We start from the raw sequence: 22593 nt of genomic DNA on the forward strand, positions 1-22593 counted from the left end.
TTACTGGGAATTTTCCAAAGACTGAAAATCAGAGGAAATTAGATTAGATGGATGAGGCTACATTTGTATTCATTTATAAGTTGAGAAGAATTTAAAATATTTTCCTTTCATTTTTATAATTAAGTCTAATTATTGTAAATATAAAATTCAGTAGGTCCTACTGAATTTAATACTGTGGTCATAACTATATTAAATAAAATGATGTAAAACCCTCTTACTGCATACACCACAATGTTTGACTTTCACATAACCCACTTTTCCCTTCAAACATTAAATAGTAATCTATGACACCGAACTGTGCAGGGTCTAGATTTTATATGTGAACTCTTATCAAAAGATGAAATTTAAACTACTTGTTTATGGTAAGGTATGATTTTAACCAATTGTAAACAACTGTTCTGATACCATAGCAACTACATTTTTCATCAGTAAAAAATGTTGAACTAAATCAAATGCTTTAATGAGATCTCAAAAACAATGAAAATAGAATTTTTGTTATCTAAGGAATTTAAATTATTTTCAAAAAACTGGAAAATGGCTATATCACCAAATTTTTTTCCTAAAACCATGCTGAAAGTTTGTTAAAACTGTATGCCTTTCAAGAAAGGTTCAAAATCATTTTTTTTAACTATTTTTTCAAATACTTTAGAAAATAACAAAATTGACATATAATTTTGTAAATTAAGTGTCAAAATTTTCAAGGAGGAATAAATCTGCTTCTTTTTATATTTATTAATTAAAACATTCTTAATAAGAATAAACATATTAAAATCTTTTTATATCATATGAGAATTTCTTTTAGAAAAGCAGCTTATTTGTTACTTAAACATTTTTTTTAAATATATTTTTAATAACAATAAAAAAATTCAGTTGTACAGAAACAGTAGGTATTGAATGAAAATTAAAGAACTATTAGAGAATTTATTTTCCATTAAACTGAAACATTCTATCCAAACAACTGATAAATTGATCCTGTCCACATCATTAATACAAGAAAACAAAAGGGTAGCGAGTAATACATAGATGTAATTGGATATATTTTTTTTTATATTTTCAAAACTATTAAATGTATTAAATAATAGTTGAGACATTTTATAAATTGTGAAAAATTATTTTCAATTTGGTATTTTTGTTCTTTTTTTCAATTCGAATTTGATTCAGTTATCTTTTAAGGTATTTAATGAATGTATTGAATAATATGTTTACAGATTAATTAGGTAAAGTAAATGAAAAAGAAAACTTTTTTTTTAACTTCTTTTTATTTTAACGATAATTTAATTTTGTAGGAACTAATTTTAAAATAAAAAGCAAAAAATATACATTAATTATCAATTAACAAAAATAAAAACAATGTGAAACTTGTAACAAAATTCTACGTGTAAATTTTTGCTCTACTCTTATATAAGTTAATTCATTGACAGCCAAGGTCAAGATTCAAATTAGCACAGTTTATTAAAGCTGGTTAAATTTACTGTTATGTTCAGTTGATACATCATCATCCAATGAACAAACAACGACAAAAAAAAAAAACACTCATTCTTAATCTTATTAAAGGAATTAGAAAAAAGGTAAGCACACCATACTTCTAGATTACCAAAAACTGTCACATCTGATTTAAAATATGTATTAATTCGAACATTAATTAATTATACTTTTGGTTACAAAGTAAATAATATATTTCAGTAAAATATATATAACAATTTACAATGTGATTGAAATTAATGACAACAATAAAGAAGAAATCGGCTCAGAGCAATTTTATATTTTTTTATTCAAGAAAGGACAAAATGATTATATTTTAAACGAAGTAATCTAATTAAAAATAGAAAATAAAATTTTATGAAAAAATTGAGAATGTTCATTTTTATTTACTTTTTCAGTAATTATCTTCCTAAGTACAATAACATTTTTCAGTAATTTTAGGAGAAAATTTTGTTTTACAAATGTATGAATTACAAATAAAAAATATTAAAAAAAAGTTGACAGCTTTTTTTTAACTTATAAATATTCTTTTTAACCTGAGTTATATTTAGTTCCAGTTCAAAGAATTTAATAAAAGAAAAGTAGATAAAAATAAATCGCATCAAATTTCGATTCTCTACATCTTTATTTTGGTTCAAGAAGATTTTGGTCCAATTTTTATTGGACGCAATAAATTTGATTATCATAAGGTTCGGCTATAACAGTAGCAATTTATTAATTTTTCTTTGAGTTTAAACCAATAACCAATTAATAAGGAGGGAAAACTTTCAACACTCTTACTGAACTTTTCCTATGTTTGCGTATAGCTTAAATGTAATCCTTCCCTCATTGGTAAGAATTGAGAATTGTTATTATACATAATAACTTTGTTATTTTGTGTCTGATATAGAATTAGGTTATTTTTCTTTTGAAAGAAAATTATGATTATACAGAGTGTTTCATTTAATCGCCCCAGGCGATTTTCTCGTAAAATACGCACAATACAAAAAAAAAATACCTAAATAAAAGTTACTCAGATTGGAGGGGGACACTTCATGGTGACCTTTTATTTGACCTTGAACTTATTTCAAGGTTACACGATTTTTTTTTTCAAATAGAACTTATCCAATAAAAATGGATGAGAGATAATAGAAGGGGATAGTAAACAACGATTATGTTATAGAGGAAGGGCTACTGATTTCTGAAATCATTCTTTTACAAGATTTCTTATCTTAAACTATAAAATTATAATTAATTCCCCCTCAAAATTAAGAAAATTTTCAGATTTACTCAATACAACAATGTGAAAAAAAGTGTAACATGTTTAGTGTACGACAAGCCCATCTTCTTATAATTCCAGCGAAATTTTGGTCATCTCTTGCTGTAAGGGTTGGTCATATCAAAAATTGTTTCAGGTTTAGGTAATGTTTAGAGGACTAATGACAACTTTACACAGATTCGATACAATGCCTATTCAGAGAGGTATGATGTTTTTTTCTTCAAAACCCCATCTTTTCCATTCCCTGGGACAATGATTGGTGATATCAAAAAACTTTACTTATATAAGTTTTAGGTCCTTATCCAAAGAATAGTAGGAACTTTAAACGAATTAGATATTTTACTTAATAAGAAAGTTATAGCGATATATATATTTTTTTAAATCCCCATTTCCACCCCAATGGTCATATATTTCCCGTTAACGAACTAGACCGAAATTTTGGATCGTTATATTTTATGTATCAATTTGAAAGTGATTGAAGCAAAATTACGGCAGTTATCGTGTCCACAAGAAAGTTAAATATTCCAATTCCAGCAATATTTTCATCATCCCTTGCCATAAGGGTTGGTCATACAAAAATTGTTTCAGACAAAGGTTTTAGGTATTGTTTAGAGGACTAACGACCACTTTAAACCGATTCGATACTATGCCTATTAAGGGAGGTATGATATTTTTTCTTTTCGAAATCCCATCTCTTGCACCCCCTGAGCCAATGGTCAGTGATATCAAAAAACTTTGCTTAGATAAATTTTAGGTACTTATCTAAAAAATAGTAGGAACTTTAAACGAATTCGATATTTTACTATTATTTTAATAAGAAAGTTATAGTGATATTTTGTTTTTTTCGAAAAAGCCCCCCTCCATTTCACCCCCGTGGTCTGATTTTTCCCACTAACGAACTCGACCGAAATTTTGGGTCGTTATATTTTATGAATCGATTTCAAAGTGATTGGCGCAAAATTACGGCGGTTATTGTGTCCACAAGAAAGTGAAATATATATATGTATATACAGGGTCATTCACGGGAACCGGATGTTTTTAAAATAATCATAAAAAATTGAATATTTACTTTAAAAAAGTTTTATTGGTACTGAAACACTTGTTAAATCAAAGCATTTGTTACTTACTCATGAACGAAAAATTATGTCCGGCAAGTGATGTCCATTTTGGGCAATACATTGTTGTAGCCTTTCACGGTAACTGGCCTCAATTCTTTGCAGCATGTCTACATCAATCTGGGTGACGTGATGACGAATTGAGATCTTTAGGTCCTCCAATGTACGCGGTTTATTGCCGTACACACGCGATTTCAGAAACCGCCACAGAAAAAAATCACAACTACTCAAGTTGGAGGACCGAGGGGGCCAAGGAATGTCGCCGAATCTGGAAACGATCCGTCCCGGAAACAAGTTACGGAGAACAGCCATCGTTGCCCTCGCTATGTGCGCTGTAGCTCCATCCTGCTGGAATAACACATTTTGAAAATCGATTCGCCGGTTTCGTAACTCAGGGATGAAAAACGTATTCAACATCGCAATGTAACGATCAGCTGTTACAGTTACGGCAGCGTCATTTTCTTCAAAAAAATATGGTCCAATAACACCGATCTTTCCTATTGCACACCAGACAGTCACCTTTGGACTATGAAGTGGTCTCTCGTGAAGCTGATGTGGGTTTCTTTCTGCCCAATACCGGCAATTCTGTTTGTTGACGAAGCCATTCAGATGAAAATGGGCTTCGTCACTCATTAACAATAACAAATTTTCATTTTCTTCAAAAACGGTAAACATTTGTCGACAAAATTGTAATCGCTGCGTGAAATCTTGCTCGTTTAACTGCTGCACGACGGCTATCTTGTAAGGATGGAAATGCAGGTCTGTATGCAGAATTCGTCTTACCGTACTTGTGCTCATTTGAAGCGCTGCTGAATGCCTCTGAATAGAGCGGCGTGGGCTTCTGACAATGGCTTCCCTTACTCGTTCGATGTTCTCCGGAGTGCTAGCAGTTCGTCGGGGACCCGGTGGTTTTTTCTTCAATATTGAACCGCTTGTTCGAAGGTTGTTTACCCGTCGCAATATTGTGTTACGAGAAGGGACACTTGCATTACGATGGATATTAAACTGACGGCGGAAATCTCGCTGAACAGCAGTTACGGATTCGTCATTTCGCATAAAACTGTCATACAGGCGTTGGTCTAGCGTCCACGGCTCCATCTCAACGACTAAAATGTAAATCCTATGAGCAAAGGAAACGTCAGACATCAGCTACGTGCCCCTCCCACCACGAACGCCCGAGTACAACCCACTTCAAAAACATCCGGTTCCCGTGAATGACCCTGCATATATATATATAAACTTTTGAACTGACGGTAGTTTTTGGGGTCTGGGAGATGAAACGCGAAGATATGTCGAAATTTTCTGGAAGTCGAATCATGGTACCCATTACAATAAGTAGCTTTCTTATGAAATCTACCTAAAAGACGGGAGTCTGGAAAGTGGCTACTGACTAATACATATCGAGATGTTTTAGACGAGTTAACATATCAAAAAATAATTTCCATCGAATGCAATCCACCACAATAAAGAAAATGTTTTAATAATGTTCTAACAAAAAATAAGGTAATTTAAAAACAAAATTGTTCAATAATAATAGAAAATATTCATGAAAATATAAGTAACACCATTATAATGTGTAAAAATAGGGTTAATTAATTTTTTAAATGTAAATTTTACAGTTGTTAATGATATAATACAGAAATAAAAATATTCTTTTACAAACCAATCGTGTAGTTTTGGAAATACATTTGCATATATATATATACAAGAAAACAAAATATTATAAAATATGTTGTATTTTAAATATTGATATTTTCAAATATCTTGTATTTGTATATACAAGAAAACAAAATTTATATCAATATTAAAAATTAAATTTAAGAAAATTGTAATTTTGTAAATATTATTATAAGGTATTTCAAGTTAGTCTAAAGCGATGGAAAACTGGAAAGGAAAAGTTGCAGTAGTTACTGGAGCCAGTTCCGGAATTGGTGCAGCAATTGCAGAATCATTGGTTAATATTGGGATGGATGTGGTCGGTCTTGCAAGAAGGCTGGAAAGACTTGAAGTAAGTACTTTGCTCTTAATAATGTATTAAATAGACTATTATTCACATAGTAATCAGTTCAATTCTTATAAATCTTAACGTAGAATAATCCACTAATTTCTAACTATAATTAATATTGCACATTAACTTATTAATTGGCAGGGAAATTGATTAATATAAGTTATCTATAAATGTTCACTAATTGAATCAGACCTTCAATATATATATATACACGAGTATATAAATACAGTCGAACCCCCATATAACGAACATCTAAACTGCGAATTTTTCATTTAGCTAAATTTTCTTGAGATCGGTGAAAACTTAGAATTATTACATTACAAACTGTTTTTACTTAGCGCAATCGAAGTTGTAATATAACGAAGTTTTTTGTTGTAAGTACTTTATGTATACTCTATGACTTTCATAGAAAGTCATTCAGTTTTGTTTGAGACTTGGCTAGATGCGTTTTGTTTGGAGTTTATGTTAGTAGTACATCTATGGGAATGACGCTTGTGACGTTCGCATCCGTGGCATTCTGGCTGATGCTTGACTGAAAGATGTCATTGCCGAGGTACCGAAGATGACCTCCGGTAAAACCCATAAGGGCTAGGTACGGAAGGGGTGGCGTGGCAACCAAAACCGTCATATGAAGGGTGTCTTCCCCTATTTGATCAGGATGTATGTATACTGTGTATAATAAATGAAAATAACAAAAAAAACATATATATTGGATAAAAATAACCGAATCACAACTGTGTTTACTGTTTCTACTTGTGTTTATGTAGGCCTACATTGTTTTTTGTCAATTAGTGTACTGTATGAACGACATAAAATTGCCGGCGTCGGTACGTCGGCAACTAAAACTGTTTCACATTCCTTTCATATTTTGTCTTATGCTACCGCAAAAGTAAGCCTAATGCGTAAATAAGTTGCCATTCAGTTCTAATCGTCATATTGAACCATACAGATCTAGTGGTTCTGTTTTGTTCCAATACTGTTTTTGGGTGATTTTGTTTTTCTTATTGTACGTACACCAGTAGTACATTACATTTTTTTGTTGTTTTGAGTAACGTATTTCCCCGTGCTGTTTTTTAAAAGTACTCTACTGTAAAGTACTGAACCGTGTATCGGTGTAACTTGTATTCTCCGTGTTTTGTGTAAACCGTGTATTGGTGTTATTGTGTATATGATTTCTTAAAAATGTCCAAAAGAAAGTGTTTGAGTATCAAAGAAAAAACAAAGATAATCGATGAAGTTGAAAAAGGAGGTAATCACGTAGCAATTCTTTTTGGTGTACCGGTGAATTCTCTTCCCACAATATTAAAAAATAAAGATTCTATTAAAAAACAAGAAGAAAATTTAGACAATAATAGAAAGAGATTGAAGTATTTGTATTTATGATGATATCGATGAGGCTGTAATCAATCGGTTAATTGTAGTTCGTGAAAAAAATTTACCAGTATCGGGAGCCATTATTAAAGAAAAGGCTTTAGAATTCTCCAAAACACTGAATCGTCCTAATTTTCAAGCTAGTACCGGTTAACTTGGCAAGTTTAAATTACGGCATGCTCTTGTACAAAAGGTTTCATGCGTCGAGAGTGCTGATACAAAAGAAGAAGAATGTATAACATGGAAGGAAAACATCTTGCCTAATATAGTGCATGAATACAATGAAAATGATGTTTTTAATGCCGATGAGATCGGGGTATTTTTTATGTCTTACAGGCAAAACGTTAGCTTTTAAGAATGAAAAATCTTTTGGTGGAATGTATACCAAAGAAAGGGTCACTGTACCGGTACCGGTACTTTGAGAAGCTCAAAGTAATCGGAAAGTTTCAGCGACCTCTTGGTTTTAAAAAAATCAAATCATTAGAGACAGATTACAATTACAACAGAAAAGCTTGGATGCTAACTGAAGTTTATACAAAATGGTTAACAAAAGTTGATGATGAGATATCAAGACAAAAACGTAAATTTTTTTACTCATTGATAACTGCCCGGCTATCCCCGCCATGTAAATGTAAATATGAAATCTGTATCTGTCGCTTACTTTCCACCAGATACAACTTCAAAACTGCAACCACTGTATCACGGTATAATTAAAAATTTAATGGTTCAGTAGAGAAAACGAATTCTAATGAAGTTTTTTAAAGCTATCGATGTCAATATTCCGGTTAAAAATTTAGTAACTTTAAAAGAATAATTGCTGAAATATCTAAAGCACGGTCTCAAAATGTTTAAAAAAAACCGGGTTAACTAAGAATGAGACAGTAACAGACACCGATAACAATAATTTTACAACTGAAAATGTAGGTGAACGAAATTTCAGAATTTCTTACCGATAACTGGGGTAAATCGCAAAGCAACACGGAATTAGAACTGCAGTTAGATGAGTACCTAATGATCCATGATAGAATAGTGATAGAGTGTCTTAACGATGAGGAAATAATCAGAGACGTAGTTGCAAAATCATCATTTGTTAAGCCTACAAATGATGAGTTATTGCGGTTTTGATAAGTAGTGGCCTTCATTCGTTTAAAAATATACCAGATATTATATTTAATTGCTTGAATAATTAAGAATTTTTTTTTCTTGAAGATAAAATTTTCTTCTGTAATAAAAAAAATAGCAATTTGTTTTACCGACTTTTAAATATTCTGTACTCATTAATTTAACGTATTTATTATTTTGTTATTGTTTTTATTGTTTTTTTATTTTATTTTATTGTCAATAAAAAAAACTATTGGATTAATATAATACGATATATTTTTTTATAAAAAAAAAAATTACAGTACACTACTTAAATATAGAACTTATAACTTAGTTTTTATACACAGTACATATTTCTTGAAAATTTCTTTATGTAAATAAAATTACAATATTGCAGAATTACTACAGTAATATTCTATTTTACGAATTTTTCATTTAACGAACTTTTCGCGGGTCCCGTGGGACTTTATAGATATATAAGTTACATTACTGAGAATAGATGATACATTTCATTCTATAAGCCTCGTGTTTTCCCTATCCATAGTTTCCAGGAGAAAAACCACCGTGAGAAATACTGTAATGCAGCTGCAACCTACGTTTCTTTATTCTAATTGTAAAAATAATTATTTAGTCTTTGTACAGCACTCATGGGGTAAAGTAGTTATTCAGCATTCGTTAGATGTTATATCGTTCTATTTTAAAACTCATAAGCATGTACGCATAATGATGGTAACAATTAATTATTTGCAGTTAAATGTATATTAATTGTAATAAATAAAGTTCATTTTTTTAAAAAACGTAACTCGTTGAATATCATACTTAACTGGCGAAGTCTGTAGGACACCTTGAGGACGGTTAGCGCATATAATCGAACTTTGGTTTTCAAACCATTAAAAAGTGTACCAAATAAATAAGTCATCTCGAGAAGTTAATGAATATAATTTCTTCAATCATCGTATCGTTAACGAGTTGCGTCGGAAGAAGAGAATAAGAGAATATTATTCCGCATCGAAGGTAGCAATCGATAGTAATTAGGGGAGCTACCTTTGTTTTTCTGTTTAGCCTCCAGGAATCGCCGTCAGGTATGACTTTAGATGATGAATGAGGATGATATGTATGAGTGTATGTGAAGTGTAATCTTGTACAGTCACACGTCGACCATTTCTGAGATGTGTGGTTAATTGAAACCCCACCACCAAAGAACACCGGTATTCACGATCTAATATTTAAATCCATATAAAAGTAACTGCCTTTACTAGAATTTGAACGTTGAAACTCTCGACTTCGAAGTCAGGTGACTTGCGAAGACGCGTTCACCACTAGACCAACCCGGTGAGTTTAGGGGAGCAACCAGATCTATTCAGTCTTCGAACTGCAGCAACGTAGAAGAGAGGACATCTCTACAAGCTGTTCCAGTCGACAGAATTAGCGAATATAATATAAGGCAACCAATCACAGCATGTATAAAATGATAAAAATAGTACTGTAAGAAAAATATTTAAATAGTATGTAAGATACTTTGATAATTTTGTGATGTATATAATTTGTGTGTAATATATATAAAAAAAAAAAAATATATTAATAATAAGATTTAAAATGGTAACATCAATGTTTGAAAAAGAGGATTTAGACCTGATTTTACAGATCCGTTAAAATTGAACCAATTTATCACTTTATGTGATGGTTTAATCGCTAAATTTTAAGTTAAGGAAAACCCTAATGATTTCCAAAATGATTATCTAATTTGTAGAATGTTAGAAAAAATTAAAGTACCAGATTTAAAATTAATGGTAGGTGGTTATAATAATTAACGGAATAACTTAAAATAAATTTTATTAAATTATTATTATTCAGTAGACACTCAACATATCTACCAACCACTTCCGAGTTAAAACAAATGAATATAAATATTGTAAATAATAATAATAGTAATCAAACTTTAAAAAGAAAAGTTGCTCTGATCCGAAACCCAAATAATTTGAAATACCAAACACCGGAATATCCTAATCAATACCTTAATTACTTCCAAAATCTTGTAGAACCCTAAAATAAACACCAAAAATTATATCAACTGACGAGTAATAGACCCAGACACGAAAAACTAAAAGAATCTTAAACGATAATATTACTAGACAAATTGGTAAAATTAATTTAAGAAATAATTATTAAAAAAATTTAACTAACGATTAAGATTAAATCAAGTAACAAGAAATAAAGTTAAAAACAAAAAATAGATCCTAGAAATATATTTTTGAAAAAATAAATAGAATTAACCCCGACAGTGACAATGAAGAATCAGACGAAGAATTTGAAATTAATAATTTTTATTCACCATACGATATTAATTTTGATGATGAATTATTTTAATCCGCGAAACAATGTTATTGTCATAAACGTTGGTGACGGTTAACTTGACGAATTTGAAAATAGCTTTTTAACAGACAATTTTAATTTGGAAGAAGTAACCGATGATGAATTGGAGGATATTTATTCACCAGACAAAATTAATTTTAATAATGAATTAGATTATTTTAATCCGTGAAATGAATTTATTGCAATAAATGATAATGATGATGAATTTACAATGAGTCAGATAAAAATGAATTCATAATGAGTCAGATGAAAAATACAAAACCGTCGAAATATCGGAAACTATAAATTACAAGTTCTGTATCTTCTTTCCGTTTAGCCTCCGGGGATTACCGTTCAGGTATTACTTCAGAAGATGAATGAGAATGATATGTGTGAGGGTAAATGAAGTGTAAGTCTTGTACAGTCTCAGTTAACCATTCTTGAGATGTGTGTGGTTAATTGAAACCCAACCACCAAAGAACACCGGTATCCACGATCTAGTATTCAAATCCGTATAAACCTAACTGTCTTTACTAGGACTTGAATTCTGAACTCTCGACTTCCAAATCAGCTGATTTGGAAGACGAGTTCACCACTAGACCAACCAACTAGACCAACTTGTAGGTTACAAGTACTCTGTCTGGAATGAACTAATTTTAAATAAAATCAGAAATATGGATGTGTTTCTCAGAAAATATATGAAATTAAAAACAATAAGAATATCTTTTTATTTAATAGCTATAAATCAGAAGAGTTCTATTACTACTTACATTATATAAACATTAACAAACATTTGTTGAATACATGGATTTGCATGCCCTTAGATGAAACTGATAATTAAAAAAATTTCCTGTTCTGAAATTGCATTAATTATAATTTTTTAAATGAAAAGAGACATATTATTCATCATCATGATGAAGTATTCTGTATGTTGGCAGTTCCCTGGTATCCCTATTGTCTCCATCTGTTTCTGCCCCATACTTTTCTTTTCATCTCATAATAACCTTCGCTACCCTTAGTCATTTATTAACTTCAGCCTCTTCTTTTTTCACCATCAATGGAGCCTTCAAGTACTGTATTTATTTTTATTCTCTTTCCCCTTAACTTCAGCCTCTTCATGCCTCTTCTTTTCTCACTGTCAATGGAGAACTGTATTTATTATTCCCTTTCCTCTAATTATATGCCCAATACAATTTCCTTTCCTCTTCTGATAGTCGCCAATAATGTTCTACCTTCATTTATTCTTCTTAATACTTCTACTTTACTTATTCTGTCCACCCGTTTTATCTTCTTCATCCTCCTCCAGACCCGCATCTCAAAAGCCTCGATCGTATCTTTTTCCTTTTTCCCCAGTGTCCATGTTTCACTACAATACAAAAGTATACTCCAAACATAGTATTTTACTAATCTCTTCTTCAGATTCAGATCCATGTTGCTGCAGAATAGGTTTTTCTTTCTAAAAAAGGCTTCCTTTGACATTGCAATTCTCATCTTAATCTCTTCTTTACTCCTCCAATCTTCAGTTAGTACTGTCCTGAGATATCTGTATTTTTTTTACTTATTCAATTTTTCCTTGTGCTGTTACAACATATCTTCCTTCTCATTTGCCTTCATAAATTTTGTTTTCCTCATATTTATTTTCATTCCATCATCCCTACTTTCATTGCTTTTTATCATTCCTTGTAGTATCTGAGTGTCTTTAGTTGCAATCAGTAGATATTCAGCAAATCTGACATAATCTATATGTTTTTAATTATGTTTACCCCTTTACTCCTTTTTGGCCATCCAATATTTCTTTCAATTTTTCCTCTACATAAAGGGTGAACAGTGTTGGTGATAAAGACTTGCCTCACTCCTCTGTCTAATTCTAACCAATTTTTGATATTCTCATTTATTTTACAGCTGCTTTTTGTTTCATATACAATTTTCTGATCAGTCTTCTAACTTTTGAATCAACTATCTTTTCTTTCAGAATCTCAAATAACATTTCACACTGTACTGTCAAATTCTTTTTCCATATGTATAAAACATAAACTCAATCCTCTTCTTCTTTCAGAACATCTCTCTCCAATTATTCTGATCAGTCGTATAGCTTCTCTTGTTCCTTTTTCTTATCTGAATCCAAACTGTTCTTCCCCAGTATTCTCTATTTTTTGCAATTAATCATCTATTCATAACTCTCAGCATTATTTTTGGAACATGTGGTATTAAGCTGGTAGTTCTATGTTCTTCACATATTTGGGTTCCAACCTTTTTATGTATCAGTATTATTTCTGTTACAATAAAATCTTCTGGGCATACTTCAGTATCATAAATTGTATTGCACATTGAGAGTATTTTAATTATTCCTTCATCTTCTAAACATTTAAATAGTTCTATTGGGAGTTCATCTACTCCTATTGCTTTCCTGTTCTTCATGTAGGTTTATAATTTCGTTTTATCTTCTTCATCCTCCTCCAGACCCGCATCTCAAAAGCCTCGATCGTATCTTTTTCCTTTTTCCCCAGTGTCCATGTTTCACTACAATACAAAAGTATACTCCAAACATAGTATTTTACTAATCTCTTCTTCAGATTCAGATCCATGTTGCTGCAGAATAGGTTTTTCTTTCTAAAAAAGGCTTCCTTTGACATTGCAATTCTCATCTTAATCTCTTCTTTACTCCTCCAATCTTCAGTTAGTACTGTCCTGAGATATCTGTATTTTTTTTACTTATTCAATTTTTCCTTGTGCTGTTACAACATATCTTCCTTCTCATTTGCCTTCATAAATTTTGTTTTCCTCATATTTATTTTCATTCCATCATCCCTACTTTCATTGCTTTTTATCATTCCTTGTAGTATCTGAGTGTCTTTAGTTGCAATCAGTAGATATTCAGCAAATCTGACATAATCTATATGTTTTTAATTATGTTTACCCCTTTACTCCTTTTTGGCCATCCAATATTTCTTTCAATTTTTCCTCTACATAAAGGGTGAACAGTGTTGGTGATAAAGACTTGCCTCACTCCTCTGTCTAATTCTAACCAATTTTTGATATTCTCATTTATTTTACAGCTGCTTTTTGTTTCATATACAATTTTCTGATCAGTCTTCTAACTTTTGAATCAACTATCTTTTCTTTCAGAATCTCAAATAACATTTCACACTGTACTGTCAAATTCTTTTTCCATATGTATAAAACATAAACTCAATCCTCTTCTTCTTTCAGAACATCTCTCTCCAATTATTCTGATCAGTCGTATAGCTTCTCTTGTTCCTTTTTCTTATCTGAATCCAAACTGTTCTTCCCCAGTATTCTCTATTTTTTGCAATTAATCATCTATTCATAACTCTCAGCATTATTTTTGGAACATGTGGTATTAAGCTGGTAGTTCTATGTTCTTCACATATTTGGGTTCCAACCTTTTTATGTATCAGTATTATTTCTGTTACAATAAAATCTTCTGGGCATACTTCAGTATCATAAATTGTATTGCACATTGAGAGTATTTTAATTATTCCTTCATCTTCTAAACATTTAAATAGTTCTATTGGGAGTTCATCTACTCCTATTGCTTTCCTGTTCTTCATGTAGGTTTATAATTTCAGATTTCAAAATTGGTGTCCTATCTTCTCTTCCATAACTTCTTATACCTCAGCATCTTGTGTTTCACATTTCCTTCTCCCTACATACAAGTCCTCTATATACTCTTCCTAATGTTTCTTTATCTCATCTTTATAAACACTTTTAGTATCTTTCTTCTCAATTTCTATATTTTACAGTAGGATTTCTTCTGTCCCATGTAGCATTTTTACCTTCTTATACAACATATAATACTTCTTTTTCTTTTCTATATATTTACATTATATATATATATATATATATATATATATAATACATTACATATATATTTACATTCTTCATTTAGCCACATTTCCCTAGTTATATGTGTTTTGCACTTTAATTCATTATTCAATCTTCAATAGATTGCTCTGTTGTATTCTCTTTCTTTATTTTTTTCTTCTTTCTTCCAGTTTTTGAATCATTTTTTGTGTTTCTCAACGATTCTTTGCACAGGTTCCTTTATAAAAACCAATTCCTTTCTCTGCAGTTTGGTTCATAGATGATTTTGTCCTTGACTACCTTTCCTCTGTTGGTTCATTTTCCCTTTTACCTTTAGTGATTGCCTTTTGGCAGCTTTTCTCCCACTTTTACTCTCCCTATGCCCTATAGCCCATCTATATTCCATTTATTCACCTTCATTGCACTTTGAATTCTTTTTAATTTTATCTTCATTTCTATCATTAACAGAATATGATCACTTCCTGTGTCAGCTCCTGGAAACCCATTTGTCTTCCTAACAGCATTCCTAATCTCTTTTCAACCAAAAAATGATCTATCTGAAAGCGACATCCATCTGTTGGTCTTGTTCAAGTATATCTTCTTCATTTATGATTTTTTTTAAATGTATTCGTAATGAAAAAATCCTTCACTTGGCAGAATTCATTTTTTCATTTTGTGTTTCCAATGCAAACTTGCCCACTATCTTTCCATCTTTGTTTTTTCCCACCACTGCATTCTAGTTGTTCCCCATAATTATTTTACAGTGATGTTGTTCATTTTCTTATCAACTAACTCCTCAATCTTATTGTACATCTTTTCAATATTTTCATCCTTCTACTGTGACATTATTTGCAATGAGATATTACTACCTACTTTTTTTAGAATGAATGTTACATTTTGATTAATTCAGAATTCATCGAGATACATCCCTTGTTCATGAAATGACACTCTGTGTGTAACTATTTTCCACCAAGAGTGTGTGTAACTTTCACCTTGCTAAAATGTGTTGTTAATTAAAATCCTCTAACAAACATAAAGAGGAGGTAGAACTAAAGTAATAATAAATAGCTTTTTAATTTGTTTGGTACTGCTAGATTTCAATCAATCAATATTTCATTAAGATTGTATAAAATAAATAAAGATTATTAAAGTAGCATTGTTAAAGAAAATAATAGTATACATAAATAAAATGTACAAAGATGTATCTGTATCTGTACAATTGTAGAATCCAGCAAACCTAATACCAATTTAAACATTTTTTTAAATTAAATCAATTTGTTTGAACTTCTTATTGTAACAATGAACTACTTGAAATATTAAATGCTTGCTTCAGTAATGATCATATTGGTAAAAGTAGTTTTTTATGACTAATTTTTTTTATAAAGGTTGTGTGTTGTTATACCTTGAAATAGCTAATATTTTTTGCATTGATGATAGCTGTTTCATCTTATCTCCAATTTCTTACAACAAGTATATTTTATTATGTGTTACATATTATGAAGTGATGGAAAGGTTAGACGGCCAAGTAACCATGTTTGTGATTTAGGCAATATTTCTTAATACAGAATTTAAAGAACTTTAAAAAAATTAAACTCTATTATACACATTTTACCAGGTAAACCTTATGTATAATAAACACACACTAATAGTTGTTCAAGTTTTATTTTTATATCCACAAATATAACTGTTTTACTAAAATATATGTATATTTTATGTAAATATAGTAATATATGTATATTACTGATATTACATGCACGTGTAAAAACACACACACACATATATATATATATATATATATATATATATATATATATATATATATATATACATTTATGAATAAATAAATAAATAAATTTGTAAATGATTTTGAATGTTTTGTAGCAATTGAAAACTAAATTAAAGGAACAGAAGGGAAAATTTCATCCAGTAAAACAGATCTTGCTAAAGAAGAAGATATTTTATCTGCTTTTGAATGGGTAGAAAAGAACTTAGGAGGAATTCATATTTTGGTAAACAATGCTGGAATTGGAAAGTGTATGCCATTTGAAGGTAAATTTAAGACGGATTCAAATATCTACACTTGATTTGTTTTTAAATTATCTGTTTACATTTTTTTTTATGGATGAACAAACTAATGAGCAGGATATAGAAAGATCTCTGTTTTTAATTTTATTTTTATGTAAGGGCCTTTCACACCCTTACATTATTCATTTGAATTGTCTGGCACTTCATGGGGCACTCTAAACCTTATGCAGTAACTTTTAAATTAGTATTAAGATTTTAACTTTTCATCAACTAGTGTGATATATACTATATAACTATTGTGCGGGTTGTTCTATACTCCAAAAGGCAATCTAGATCTTATGGAGTTGCATACTAGTTTTAAGATTTTTTCTTAACTTTTCTGTGATATTTACTTGTTTGTGTTGATCTGTAACAACAATGTAAAGCATTTTACACCTTGTGTTGCATGTTTTATTTTATTGTATATTTAGGTTTAAATTATAGATTTTGAAAGTAGCTATTGAAATATGAAGTATGTAATTAATTACGTATAAATCTGAGTGCAAGAATGTACAAGTGTGTTATGTATGAGCTCATATGTATATGTGTGTATGCAAGAGTACAACTGTGTGATTGTTTCTTCATTAACCACATAAGTCCCCTTTACAACTTGCAGTGTTATAGTGTAATTCCTACTGGGAAGTACATAGTACATAACATAACAAAACTGGTATTTTATATATAAAGTTAATGGCTTCTGTAGCCAATAAAAAAAATATATTAAATATATTTTTTATTTAATAGCATACTTTTACAGTTTCTTTTATCAAACTTGAAATTAAGTGTTTTTAATTTTTTAAACAAAGTTATCTGCTTCAAAGACAGCCAATTAATTATCAGTATTTACAGACTGTAATATTTTCTCAGGTGCTGGTATATCAGTTTCTAAAAAAGAAGTGACATAATAAATTTGTGAATTTTTCTTCTTATTGTGTCTTTTCAAATTCATTCATGATATTAAATATAGTTTTCTTCTAGGACTTATTTTTAGCTAAAGATTTCATAGTACCTGTTCCTTTATTTTCTTTATAATGAAGCATACCTTTAGAATGGAAATCTTTACTGAAATTTATATTTTCTTAATAATGTTACCTATACTGATTTAGGATTTTTTCCTTTTAACTTTTATAAATGTTTAAAACCATATTTTGCTGGTTTGTGTATTCGTATGTTACTTATTCTTTTTATTTTTAAAGTGAATGACATGTTCATACCCTATCATTAATTATAATACAATGAAAACTTATAAATATGCACATATAGGCATACAAATAAAAAAAAATATGATTTCTATTGTACAAATAAAGTGAGAAATAAATGAATGTATACATAGACACAACCGTGATTGAGGGTAAAAATTAAAATGAATAAAAAAAAAGATATATTGGACTATACTATAATTCCATTGATTGATTGTTAATTGTCATTGAATATTATGAATATCTGATCATGTGAACACATTGCTATTAGTATTGCTGGCAATAGTACATCCATGTGTAAAGTTTGTTTACATCTTCTGTAAAAACATTTTGAATATAGTATAAATGAGTAAAATTTAATGTAAATCTGAAAAGTCAAAGTAGCCTTTGTTTACGCCAATGTGTAAAGCAGTTATAAGTTAATTCAACTGGTTTGGTATTTGTCTTATTTTCATCTAAAATTTACCAACATTTCTATGTAATAAATATTTCAATTATAAATAAGAAATTTTTCATATACTGAAATTTGTGCATTCCATTCAACATACATATAAATATATGCTCAGCTGATTTTTATTTATGCCTTTTGTATTGATTATTTATTAAGATTTAACTATGTATTATTTCATGTTTATAATGAAAAAAAAAACGTAAACATGTTGCATTCACTCGGCTCCTGATGATTCACACAGCTCCATCTACACTATATAAACCGGCTCCCCACTAGAGTCTGCAGTGTCTCTCTCTCAGTGTCTCTCTCAGTGCCTCTCTCAGTGTCTCTCTCTGACCACAGTCGCTGACCATCATTCGAAGAATCATTAGTGCGTCTTACAATTCTAATATAGTTCAGTCAAAATTTACACTTCATGCAGTTAACAAGTAAATTAGACATATTCTTCAACAATGAATCATATTTTTGTATGTTAAAAATCCTTTAAACATTATGTTTCTGTTTTTTCTTCTCTATAATTGTATGATAAAATATTAAACTTAAAGGTACTTATGTAGAGATATATAAAATCCGCGATTGTGAGAATATATTTTGAGCAAGTGAATATCAAGATGTCAATGTTTTTCATTCTACCGTAATCATCCGTTAGACTCTCTGTTACGATAATCCAGATTACATCTTGCGTAAGTGAATATCAAGATATTAATGTTTTTCATTCTAAAGTAATCGTCTGTTGAACTTTCTATTATGATAGTCCAGATTACATTCTGTGCCAGTGAGTATCAAGATATTGTTTTTCATTAACAAAAAACAGTAATCGTCTACTAAATATTAAGGTAATCCTCTGTTAAATAATAAGATATTATTATTATACTCTGTATTGTTATTATATATACTGTGTTTATGTAAAAGAAATATTTAAGGTAGTAAGTGTACCTATACTTTACTTAAAGATTGTTGTATATAAATATCGCACACGGAGATTTTGTGCAAAGCATTTGTCTTAACAAAACAATAATATGTATTAATGTATTTATGCATTTTTTTTTTGTTTTTATGAACATGGTTATATAATTCTGATTTTCATTCTGTTAAAAATGAAGTCCAATTTTCTTTTGGCAAACGAGCTATGTGTAATTTTATTTTTGTAACTTTCCCCAACAGCCTTATTTATGCGCAGGAAAGTATAATGAAAAATTTTGAATATAATTGGTCAAAATTGTTTAGTCATGTGGTGAGAATGAATGATAGAAGACCACCATTGAATGTTAAAGAATGACAGCTACAATGTGAAGAATAATGAGGTACTTAATAACTTAATAACATTTGGTTATACAACTTTACTGTCTTTTGGTGGTGGTGTCACTACCAAAGGACAATAATGATAGAAGTAAAAGGTAAATAGGTTACAGAATTGATAGGAAGCTTAGTGGAACCTTGGTTGAATTTATTAGTTTATTATTTATATTGTTTTTTTTACTTTTTTTTTATCTTTGGTTTGAGAAAACCTCAACAATGAGAGAACCCTCAAACAATAAATTTAATATAAGTTTTCATTATCAGAATCTCAATTAGTTTAAAATATCTGATAACAGATTACAAGATTATAGACACAGCTAGCTACTAGAATATTAATCATGCTAGCAATAACACTGTCATAAATAGAATGAAAACTTATTAATCTATTCAATCTGAAAAGATTTATATTGTTAAAACAAATAGGCTACGTGAAAAAAAAGTTTACAGCCAATGAGGGTACATAAAAATAAACATAAATAGTATTTAATATAGCTGAACAGTTTGCAGACAAACTGAAAATAAAATTAATATCATTGTGAAATCCTATAAATAATGCCATACTTGATGTAAAAATATTCTTTTATATTTTATTTAAAATAAGTGATTTGATTTATAAATTTAATTTGCCTGCAGTACAAACTTAAATGCTCAGACTTTAATAATCTCTATTCAGAACAAGCAGGTTAATTGCAGTTTTTCATAATTCAAACACATAAAAACACTTCACTGTATTATCACCAAATTCACTTTTGCAAACTGCAAATGTATACAAACATCAACAATATAAAAACTTATTACTTGGAGGAGCTGGAGGAATCTGGCCAAAGGGGAATAAATGGCAGAAGAATAAAAAGTTTTATATACCACTGCATCAATCTGAGTACATACCAAAAACAAATACATATATACATATCCCTAGAAAATTAGGAGGAGTAGTAGCACTAATAATATCAATCATAATTATTATATGAATACCATTCTCAATAAAAATAAAATTTCAAACAAGATCATTCTACCCAATAAATAAAATAATATTTTGAACTATAGTAAATACATTTATCCTACTTACATGATGAATTGGAGCACGACCAGTTGAAGAGCCATATATTATTACAGGACAAATCTTAACCACAATTTACTTTTCATTTTTTGTTATCTACCCAATTATATATATATATATATATAATTTATATTATTATATATATAATAGACAAAAATTGAAAACCACCCTGTTTTCTTAACTGCAAGAAAAAATCATTTTCATACCATAAAATTCATCTAGTCCATAAAACTATATCAATACAATTATAATTAGGCAATTAAGAATAAAAAATAGATATAATAAATGGTTAAATAACCAAATGATACGGATCAGACATTTAATGCAGCTCTATTAATGCCTATTACTCAATGAGTTACTCTGTTGTCTTTTCTCTCAAATGATCAATTAAGTCAGCAAATCTATTTACTAAACAATTATAAAGTCTTATATAAAATATTCTTATATTTCTTGTTGAAATCCTTAACTCAATCTCCTGATTAGATGGTAAACTTCCATGTAGTAATCCCTAATGAATTTCAAGTCTATGAAAATTCATAGATTAAAAAATGATTTGATGCCTGGCTCTGTAGACTGAGTATCAAACAAGCTGCTTTTAAATACTTCAGGAATTCTACATATTATTGCCCATGAAAACCTTTCCTGGACTTCTTCCACCAAATCAGATGTAAATAATCTTTCACAATTTTAGGTAGTCATATGTGTTCAACATAAGGATCTTTTAAAGTCTTATACAGCAGGATCTGTAATTTTGGAAATATACACAAAGCCATTTCATCATACCTAAATTAGTTGAACTCATAACCAAACAGTTAAATTCTTTTAACTGAAATATTGGACATAATGTTCCGAAAATGTGACTATTAGTTTTCCGTGTCAACATCATAATCTTTGTTTTATCCAAATGTAGTGGAATTCAACAGATCTAATTCAAGCTTCATTTAGAGCTTTCTACAGCATCATATGATTTTCTTTAACATATAAGGGCTGATAGATTTTTACATTGTCAGTAAATATTAATAATTGACAGCTTTCAGACTTAACAATGTCATTTATTAAAATGTTATGAGTAACCCTCTTTGGAACTGACTAATACTAACTTTTTTCCAGCAGCAAGGAAAGATTCCAGATCTTAGGCATGCATTAAACATATCAGTCAAGGGAAATGACACCACATTAGAGAGACCTTAAATTATAAATGGTGGTATACCTGGCATACCAACAATTCCTGTTGCTGCTTTACCATTAAGATTTTTATTTGACAGTTTGACAACTTCCATAGTAATTTTAGGTGCTTTTAACTCTATATAATCAGTGCACAATGTCCATTCAAACCAGTAGCGGCACCTGATAAACAGTGCATTCTAAATTGATGGAAAATTTCGACAGGATTTACAATAAATAAGTTGTCGCCGAAAACAAACTTATTGTTTTCGGCGACAAGCAAACTTATTGTTTTCGTTGAAGCACGAGGCATCTTAGAACCTTACGGTAGCCCTAAAAATATTTTGAGCTTTTTGAGTGATGACCCTGAAAAAGGCCGTTTGTATGTTAATGAAGTAGCTCTGAGAAGATATGCTGAGTCCGGTCGCTGGTCTCCGTTGAAGTAGGCTCGGCCCGTTGGATGGTAGTCGGAGAGTTGTGGCTCGTCCATCGAAATCGGACCGTGCTTTCCCTCAGCGGTTACTGGATCTTTGTTACAACGTCCGCTGTAGCTGTAGTGGTGGGCCCAGAGCCTCGCAGTGTGAGGTCGGCGTCGATGGTCTTCCATTGGCGCGGCCGAGATGGTTCTTCCCAAGCGATGCTCGTCCGGCTTCTTCTTTACCGCTATGTCTCCTGGCGCTAGCGGGCTTCATCCTGGGCCAGCCAGACCCGCTGCTCTGGTAGAGATACTGGCATCCGCTGCAAGATCCCACTGTGGGCCATCCAAGGGTCTTCTTCCTTCTTCTTGGTCTGTTCTTGGTGTGCTTCGCGAAAGAGTCCGTTCGCACTTTGTTGTGCCGTGCTT

At 30.4% G+C, this 22593-nt stretch overlaps 1 protein-coding gene across 1 annotated transcript; it reads left to right on the forward strand.

Annotated features, from left to right (window-relative positions):
- The first annotated feature begins 1502 nt into the window (after positions 1 to 1502).
- LOC142318439 (farnesol dehydrogenase-like) lies at positions 1503 to 16518 on the forward strand. The gene is made up of 3 exons (XM_075355026.1): positions 1503 to 1568; positions 5709 to 5863; positions 16394 to 16518. The coding sequence occupies exons 2-3, from the start codon at positions 5732 to 5734 to the stop codon at positions 16490 to 16492; spliced, it is 231 nt and encodes a 76-aa protein (XP_075211141.1). The 5' UTR covers positions 1503 to 1568; positions 5709 to 5731; the 3' UTR covers positions 16493 to 16518.
- Positions 16519 to 22593: the final 6075 nt, after the last annotated feature.

This window comes from Lycorma delicatula, chromosome 1, assembly GCF_047948215.1.
Source record: "Lycorma delicatula isolate Av1 chromosome 1, ASM4794821v1, whole genome shotgun sequence".
Taxonomy (NCBI): Eukaryota; Metazoa; Arthropoda; class Insecta; order Hemiptera; family Fulgoridae; genus Lycorma; species Lycorma delicatula.

What these genes read in the sequence shown, in the direction of transcription:
- LOC142318439 (XM_075355026.1), top strand. Translation starts at nt 5,732, where the DNA reads ATGGAAAACTGGAAAGGAAAAGTTGCAGTAGTTACTGGAGCCAGTTCC. An exon ending in GAAGGCTGGAAAGACTTGAA is followed by an intron (nt 5,864 to 16,393) that starts GTAAGTACTTTG and finishes AATGTTTTGTAG; the next exon opens with CAATTGAAAACTAAATTAAA.